This window comes from Danio rerio, chromosome 18 (genome assembly GCF_052040795.2).
Source record: "Danio rerio strain M-AB ecotype USA chromosome 18, GRCz13ab, whole genome shotgun sequence".
NCBI lineage: Eukaryota > Metazoa > Chordata > Actinopteri > Cypriniformes > Danionidae > Danio > Danio rerio.
Window position 1 is genome coordinate 36,532,129 of NC_141038.1, and position 9,639 is coordinate 36,541,767.

At 34.6% G+C, this 9,639-nt stretch overlaps 1 protein-coding gene across 2 annotated transcripts; it reads left to right on the forward strand.

Moving 5' to 3' along the window:
• Positions 1-689: 689 nt before the first annotated feature.
• Positions 690-4,557, forward strand: olfcq9 (olfactory receptor C family, q9). Of its 2 annotated transcripts, XM_087293268.1 has the most exons (7): positions 723-965; positions 1,161-1,452; positions 1,604-1,766; positions 2,292-2,431; positions 2,565-2,792; positions 2,944-3,067; positions 3,169-4,557. In XM_087293268.1, exons 1-7 carry the CDS (start codon positions 742-744, stop codon positions 4,080-4,082), a joined length of 2,085 nt encoding a protein of 694 aa, XP_087149394.1. In that variant the 5' UTR covers positions 723-741; the 3' UTR covers positions 4,083-4,557. The 2 variants fall into 2 exon arrangements, with proteins under 2 accessions (XP_087149393.1, XP_087149394.1); XM_087293267.1 differs by having other exon boundaries at positions 690-965; positions 1,604-2,431; positions 3,169-4,527.
• Positions 4,558-9,639: the final 5,082 nt, after the last annotated feature.

The window sequence follows — 9,639 nt, forward strand, 5'->3', positions numbered from 1 at the left end:
AACAGTTACCAAATTAAAATCTGCTTTTCTGCGATGGCGTGCGCTGACTCAGAGAAATAAATCATTATTTATCAGTGCTTTCAAACAAAAAAACATTAATTTTAGGTTTCAGATACTTAAATACACATAAGTGCTAGCAAAACTTATAAGTTTAAGTTTTTTTTAAACTGATGTTTATAAAGACAAGAATAAGAATCAATTTATTCACATCAAATACACTTCCTTATTTTTACTAGAACTATTACTCTATTCTTCTGCCCGTTAAATAGCAACTTAATTGTATATTGGGAGAAGTTGAAGAATTAACATACAACAATCTAGCAGCTCTAATCTCTTTACTTTAGTGCACATGGCGGCGCCTGTTACCAATTTCAACTGAGTAAAATAGATCTTTTAATATAAATTGAATATATAATTGAATATATAATATATAATTGAAGTGTTTTTATTAATTATTCACATAGATTAACTGTGTTATAAAATTAGTCTACTAATCCATTTTAATAATAATTCTTGTAATCTAATAATAATAATTGTGAATAATAAATGTTTTATAATGATTGGGAGGTAGTGGAATACAAAGTGACAAACATTATGTTGTTATTTCCAGAGAGAAATAGCACCACCTGCTCTCTCTCTCTCTCTCTCTCTCTCCAAAAAAAAAAAAAGTCTCACACACAATCTTTATTGATAAATCAGTGAGCTGAGTGAAGAGAGACACACACAGATAAAGACAGAGGGATGTGGGCAATTCTACTTTTTTGTTTGTTCCTGTCTTGTAATTTCATCTGTGTAACTTTGATGGTTAGTTCAGGTACCTGCCAGAAACAGGGACATTTTACATTAAATGGGATGCACCAGGATGGAGATTTTGTCATTGGTGGTCTTTTTGAGATTCAGAGCTATGTGAAAGTATACCCTGAGATAAGCTTCAGAACACAGCCAAAACTACCAAACTGTGACCTGTGAGTCTGGACCACAGCTACTGAAAAATTATTCATTTGGAATTATTATGGCTATTTTTTTCCAACTACATATACGTTGCAACATTCTCTAGTATACTTCTGTTTTACAGAATTAAAATCATTAATGGCATAACATATGTTCACTGTAATTTTGTGACTAATGATGATAAATGAAATTTTAATTTTCTTCTCCAGCTTCTATATGACAAGCTTCCAGCAAGCACTAACAATGGTTTTTGCCATCAGTGAGATTAATAACAATCCTAACCTGCTACCTAACATTACACTTGGTTACCAGATCTATGACAACTGTTTAAGGCTTGGAGTGGCATTTCGGGCAGCTACAGCTCTGATAAGTGGGACAGAGGAGACAATCTCTGACCTCAACTGTAAAGGCCCACCACCAGTTATTGGAGTCATAGGTGATCCAGGATCTACACATTCTATTGCAATTTCCAGTGTTCTGGGGCTTTTTCGGCTGCCTATGGTATGAGCCTTAAAAACAAAATATTTTTTTAACAGTAGATTTAAAGCTGAATTTGTAAATGTCTTTTTTTGTCTGTATACATATTTTGTCTCATCTGTCACATTTTTAACATTTTCTTTCATCTGTTCTGCCCTAAATCTTTTCTAATTAGATTAGCTACTACGCCACTTGCTCTTGTTTAAGTGACAAGAAAAAGTACCCTTCCTTCTTCAGGACAATCCCAAGTGATACCTTCCAAGTGCGGGCTATGGTTCAGACCATGAGGCATTTTGGCTGGACCTGGGTTGGTCTGATCTACAGTAATAATGACTATGGTATCTACGCAGCTCAGTCCTTTCATAAAGAAATGCAGTTATTTGGACACTGTGTTGCTTTTTCTGAAATCCTGCCCCAAGATAACAACCCCAGAGTTATTGATCACATTATAGGAGTAATTCAGGCCTCTACAGCTAGAGTAGTGGTTGTTTTTTCTGCTTCATCCCTATTGATTCCTTTGATGAACAAGGTAGTGTTGCAGAATTTGACAGGCAGGCAGTGGATAGCGAGTGAAGCCTGGGTCACCTCAACTGTATTTCGCACTCCATATTACCAGCCCTTTTTGAAGGGAACGTTGGGCATTGCTATTAGGCGTGGAGAAATCCAGGGCCTTCATAGTTTTCTTTTACGCCTTCATCCCAACAGTGACCAAAGAAATAATATAGTGAGGATATTCTGGGAGACCATGTTTGGGTGCAGTTTTGAAACTGAAGATAAAGAGACATTTGGGCAACAAATAAAAAAGGTGTGTACAGGACAGGAGGATCTGAGCATCACAAACACACCTTACACTGATGTTTCAGGTTTGAGGGCACCTTATAATGTGTATAAAGCAGTTTATGCCCTGGCCCATGCACTTCATGACCTAATGCAGTGTAAAGAGAAGAGAGGACCACTCAGCGAAAAAAACTGTGCTGACATAACAGATCTAAAACCCTGGCAGGTAAGACCCACATGTATAGTGCAGGGGAATGGAAAATGGATTAGCACAATATGTGCCATATAATCATTTAAATGTCATGTATGTTTGTGCGTGTGTGTGTTTATAACATCTGTCCTCTCTACAATCTGTACAGCTGCTTTCCTACCTAAAAAAAGTGAATTTTACCACAGGCTTTGGGGATCCTGTGTCATTTGACAATAATGGAGATGCTCTAGCCATCTATGATGTTTTGAACTGGCAGCCGAGCTCTGAAGGATCAATTAAACTTCACAGTATTGGTGTAGTAAATGATGAGGTGGCAACAGGAATGGTGCTCAGACTGAATAAGGATGAAATTTACTGGAACTTTGAGGCACAAAAAGTAAGCTTAAATTTAATGTTTTTTTTTCTGGTAATTTTAAGTCTAAATACTACTCAAAGCTTACAGATGACAACAATTAGAAAAGCCAAGCTTGTCATAATGTGACAGAGATGACAGAGGCATGACTGATAATGCATGATGTCACTTTCAGGCCCCACGGTCTGTGTGCAGTGAGAGCTGTCCCCCAGGCACCAGAAAAGCCATGAGGAAGGGCTTTCCTGTCTGCTGTTTTGACTGCCTGACATGTGGAGATGGTGAAATTTCTAACACAACAGGTGAGAATATTATTGTATACAAAATTGTATTATAGAAATAAACAAATGAATTGAACAAAGGTTAAGAGAACATCTACTAATTACAAGTTTTGTACCAACAGATGCTATTAAGTGCACAGTTTGTCCAGATGAATTTTGGTCCAATTTTAATAAGGATCAGTGTGTTCCTAAAGAAATAGAGTTTCTATCATATGAAGATCCTCTAGGCATCTCTCTGACCACTGCTTCCCTGCTAGGAACCTGCTTCTGTGCTCTTGTGATGATAATCTTTGCTTTTCATCATAACACTCCTATAGTACGTGCCAACAATTCAGAGCTCAGCTTCCTGCTGCTTTTGTCACTTAAACTGTGTTTTCTGTGTGTGCTGCTGTTCATTGGTCAGCCACAGTTGTGGACGTGTCAATTAAGACATGCTGTGTTTGGCATAAGTTTTGTCCTGTGCATCTCCAGCATTCTGGTGAAGACTATGGTGGTAATAGCTGTGTTCAACTCCTCTCGGCCTGAGGGCAAAGGAGCAATGCAATGGTTTGGAGCAGCTCAACAAAGATGTACAGTTCTAGTCCTCACAGTCCTCCAAGTAGTAATATGTGCTGTCTGGCTATCAACTTCTTCTCCAACACCACATAAAAATAACCAGTATGTCCGCTCCAAAATAGTCTATGAATGTGCCATTGGCTCAGTGGCTGGGTTTTCTTTGCTGCTAGGATATATAGGATTGTTGGCGGCAATAAGCTTTCTACTAGCCTTCCTAGCAAGAAATCTTCCAGATAATTTTAATGAGGCAAAGTTTATCACTTTTAGCATGTTAATCTTCTGTGCTGTATGGATTGCATTTGTTCCAGCATATGTGAGCTCTCCAGGAAAATATGCAGTGGCTGTGGAGATATTTGCTATCTTAGCTTCTAGTTTTGGAGTGCTGGTGGCCATATTTGCCCCAAAGTGTTACATAATTATTTTACATCCAGAAAGAAACACTAAAAAAGCCATCATGGGAAGGGAAACCAAAAAATATTAATTTTAAATTATTGGGGTCAACCATTCTCTCAAAGAAAAAACAGTTTTGTAATAAAGAATAAGCCAGATCAATACACAAGAGTGCACGCACACACACACACACACACACACACTCACACATTGATTGACACACATATTTAATAGTAGAGATGTTACGATAGCAAATTTCCCAGCCGAAACGATAATCGATTGTTTACTGCTATTGGCCAATACCGAGAGTTTGGTGGTTCTGCATTGTGTATTTTATTTTTATTAAATCAATAATCCATAATAATTCTGAACACAATGCATTTAAAACTTTATCTTCATTTTAACAGTTGTTTCTTAGTGAATGGTTTCTTAAACAGAAAACACGTTGCTCAAATGAACATTAACAACATTTGTAAGATTAAATTAAGACTTTAAAAATGTTTCCATTACTAGTTAATATTAAAATTAACTACACATTAAAAAATGCATTGCATTGCACTTGCATTAAAAAAAAGAATAAAGGTTATGTGTGTTTAGAATGTTTCAGTGAACAGAAGTCACAGAAACAAAGGCAGAAAACAAACACTAAATATTTCTGAATAAGATCCCTGAAAAGCAAGTGTAGCAAAATGTGCCCATATAATTATGAATAATAATAATTAATATTATTAATATAAGTTGTCTTTTACAGGTTTTTTTATTTTTATTTTTTTACAAATGTTTTGCTACAAATTTCAGAACCCTGGTGTCAATTTTTAAAAAATCTAGACACAAAATTTACAACCAATGTCAAAACTGCACATTTTTGCAAAAATCTTAACTCTTTCAAATGCCTGGATACAATACACATAAGTCAAAGTTACTTTGTTCATTGAACTAAAATCGTCTTTTCAATATAACACATAAACATCAAATTGATCCCATTTTAAAATGCAACTCACATTACATTTGAAATTACAGAGAATTCATTTAATCGACACAATATAACTTTCAACTGATACAAGCACTCAAAGTGATAAGTAACTGTTGCATTACTCCAGATGCATGAATACTGATGTACTATATTACAAGTTTAAATGATAAAAGTTTTGGGATAAATCAAATGACATTAGTTACCACAGAAGATGACCCATTAGAATATATATATGATTTCTGTTAACCATTACACCCCATATAGTTGAAGTCAGAATTATTAGCCCCCCTGAATTATTCGCTCTGTTTAATTTTTTCACCATTTTCTGTTAACGGAGAGAAGATTTTTTTTCAACACATTTATACAAAAGGTAATGATTCGCACTCATCAAGAAATTACTTCGTACTGTTTTTCTTTTTTCTTTTTACATTATTTGGGTGATTTAAAGACACAAACGTTTTGGCACAATGCCTTCCTCAGTGTGTGACAAAATCCTCTCACTCCACCCTTTTATCCCATAGTCAAACACAATGCGTCATTAGTTAGATGGCCACTCGCATTTCATTAACCATGATTAACCACAGAAGGACTATCTATCTTCACACTTCAAACATCGTTCTACAGATAAAACAGTATATCAATTATTATCATTTGCCAGGTGTACATAATGAAGGATTCAGATTTTCTGCTTTCCAGTCCATCTCATCATGCACCAACGTTTATCCTTTTAATCATCCTGTTTTTTAGTATTTAACTGTGAATTGATTTTAATTAATGAATAAGTTAACACATTGCTTAATATAAGAATGTTCAGTGCATTTGCCAGTCTCTTTATACCTATTTTCAGGAGCCAGCAAACTAGGTCAGAGGTCATGGAGATCTTGAGTGGAACTGAGGACTGGAAACAACTGTTTCTATTGTTATTTCTAGGAGATAATACTGTCTAAAATGTCTAAAGTGATTTTGCTATAGTTTTACGGTTAAATCTTTTAAAGTGATTCTACTTTTTATTCAAGATAGACTTTGTGTAGTAAGAATATAACTGCCTGAATGTAGATTATACCAGTTTTTAACCAGTTTTGATAAAGACGGCTGACGGTACACTCAGATTATAAATTAGAAACAGATTATAATTAAAGTGTGTGTGTTCTATTTGATTGTTGATCCGTTTCACAGGTCTGGAGTCAGCTCTAATCAGTCTAAAGGGTGTCTGACGTTTATGTTTAGATATTGTTCAAAATTGTACGCACGAACCTCACGTGGAAATGTTCCTAGTCTATCTGTGTTTTAACCAATCAGGTTAGAACACCTTTATGTATGACGCAGTTAATGACGTTATGTGAGAGTATAATTGTTATTGATTGGTGATTGTAAGCAGAGCGGCCTAGGAACTCATTGAGAGTGTTGAAGCTGGCTTCTGCGAATGAAACTGCAAACTATCTTCAGTAAACTTAATTTATTTTTTTTTAAATCTCTGACTCCGGCTCTTCTTCATCTACCAGACTGGTCATTCTTTGGGTTAAACTGTAAACTATCCCTACAGTTTTGGTGGAGGACGCGTGGCACTTGTATACTGGTAACACCATTGATCAATCTACAAAATGAAGGTAGGAAGATTTAAAAATTATAGACTAGGGATTGTCTGTGAAGTAGTGGGTAGTAACGGAACTTTTTTGGTTCTCATTCAGACGTGAATGGAAGGCGCCGGTGGATTCACAGGATTTTGTGGTAGATTGCTGTGGAATCCCTTAGAGAGCTGGTGCATTTTGTGGTACACTTATAGTGATACTGATAAGGGTAACAGTAGTTGAGAGGTGTACCTTCTCCTTCACCCGGAGTTGGAGTACTCATTTGATGGGTGTTTAGGAGGCTTTTGGGACATTCTCGGGCATAAAACCTGGACTGGTTTTCTATTTAGTAGTGGACTAAATTAACCCGAGATTGTAATTGAGTTTCACCACTGCTATCTAACTGCATCACAGACAAAAGGCATGCCATATCCCTGCAATAAATACAATACAAAAATCCGACAGCTAACATTAAAAAATTACATTTGACAGTCACTCGAAGATTAAAAAATTATCTTACCTTCACCTCAACCCACATAACTAACCACACAAGAAACATTTACCCTCACCTTCAAAAACATAATTTCACAGGAAAATAGTATATTTACATCATTACAATGAAATTCCGATACCAAAACATAAAAAAATACATTTGTTATATTGTGTCGATCATCTCGACGGCAACTCGATGTTTGCAGACAGTCTGTTTTTTTATTTCAATGTATCATAATCAGCCACACAAAACATTTATTAACATAATCGTTTTAATAACTCATTTCTAATAACTGATTTATTTTATCTATGATGACAGTAAATATTATTTGACTAAATATTTTTCAAGGCACTTCTATACAGCTGAAAGTGACATTTAAAGGCTTAACTAGGTTAATTAGGTTAACTGGGCACGTTAGGGTAATTGGGCAAGTTATTGTTTAACAATGATTTGTTCTGTAGATTATCAAAAAAAAAATGGTGAATTAATTTTGTCCCTAATATAGTTTTTAAAAAATTTAAAACTGCTTTTATTCTAGCCGAAATAATATGTATAATATATATTATATAAACAGTTCATGAGCAATATCAGACTTTTAGCAGTACGGTATGGCTGTATATCAGCACTGATGAGAGGCGTGCGTGCCACGAGGGGGCAGGCTGGGTGCCTTTGTGTCCCAACAGTGCTGATAGACAGCCATATAGTGAGATATTACATTTATACAACATGTACATAAAAAAGAGAATTAAACAAGGATTCTAAAAACCCTTTTTGTATTACGAACTACTTTCTTCCATCCTTTATTCACAAATGCAGCTGACGTCAGAACAGCAGAAGCCGTTACTAATTCATCAACGTCACTTTAGAGCTAGTCTTTAAATGATTCTCTAGCGTAATGTCTCAAGTGATGGCAAAACAGCTGATTTTGCTGACATTTTAAGATTCTAATGCTGAACTTGAAATTAAATGCAATCTGTCTACAGAGATATCTCCATACATTATTACAGTTGACAGCAGGGGTCACTAAACTTTCCTGGAGGGCCGCTGTCCTGCAGATTTTAGCTCCAACCAGGGGAATGGGGAGCGTTGTGTCCGATCGCCATTCAATATAATAGACTGAACAGTTTTCTATCAGTCATCATAGATGATCAGTCATTATTATCTGACATATTCAGTATAGCACATAGTTGATTGCTGGCCTTGCTGAACGATCTAAATTATACAGGTGTAAATATAATGGATTTATTTATAATGTAGGAAATATTAGATAGTTATTATAGGCAATAATACATCTTTATATTTAATAAAAAATTTTATGTGTATTAAATGTATAACACTAGATTAGTATTTTACTCCAGCGATTGAATATTGTGTATTAGCTTAATTTTCTAATAACTTTTTAATTAACCTGTTAGCCAGCAATCAATTTTTTGGGGGATTTACACCCACCTAACTTTTAATAGTAACAGTTCCTGACACCAGTAAGCTACAAACACAAATTATGTACTATTGGAAAGAAGACACTTTGAGCTTTACTGTGGTAAAAGGAGAAGTTACATGTTAAAAAAAATATAAAAAGTTGACTTGAAAGCCAAATATTTTGTGAATTCATATTTTAAATTTGATGATGATAGCATGCAAAATGAGATTTCTTTAAAAAGTTTTCAGAGGCTATGTTGATGTCCTTCTCTCCCTCACCGTCAGAGGCACTTTATCAAAAATTATTTTCCCAAAGCTAAAACATTTACAGTTGCTGAATGATTTGGTCTACATTCACATTTTATGTATCACTGGAAAGAAAATACTCTAGGCTTTATTATCCTTCATCTATTGTTTATAATGCTCTAACTGAAAAAATGTTATTGATGCTTAAGTAATGTAAAAAAAAACTGCACCGCACTAAGTGAAGTTTATTCATAAACAAATTTCGAGAGGATCACGTGCTTATGATTGTTCACAGCTGTTCCAACTTTAGCTAATGACTGATTATCCTATCAGACGATCCTTAACTCACTATAAATAACCAGACTTTTCTCATCTCAATATCTTCGTCATGAAGAAAGCTCTGCTCCGCAACTACAAACACTACAAGCTTCAACCTACTAGCTTCAATCTACAAGCTTCAACCTACAAGCTTCAAGCAATGAGCTCTAAATAACTGGAGATGGTTCCTCCCTCTCTCTCGACTCTCTTGCTAAGACCTTATGAATGAATTTTGCCAGACACGCTTGTGAATTAAGTTAAGATTACAACAAATGTTATTCATAAATTAAAGTAAAGCCATTACTAACATTCCATTTACAGTTTTTCTAAGTGGTGACATCGCTTTTAAGTCTTACAAAGTTTGATGTTGGCAATTGATATATTTATATATATATAAATAAATAAATAAATAAATAAACATATAAAATAAATAATAAATAAACAAATTAATAAATTAATAATAATAATAATAATTAATTCATTAATTAAATAAATAATTTAATTAAGTAATAAATAATAATAATTTAAAAAATAAAAATAAATAAAATAAAAACATCAATAGCCATTTAACTTCTGAAAAGATTAATACCCAACCAGTAAATATTAGCCAGCTATTGGAAAACATTATGCC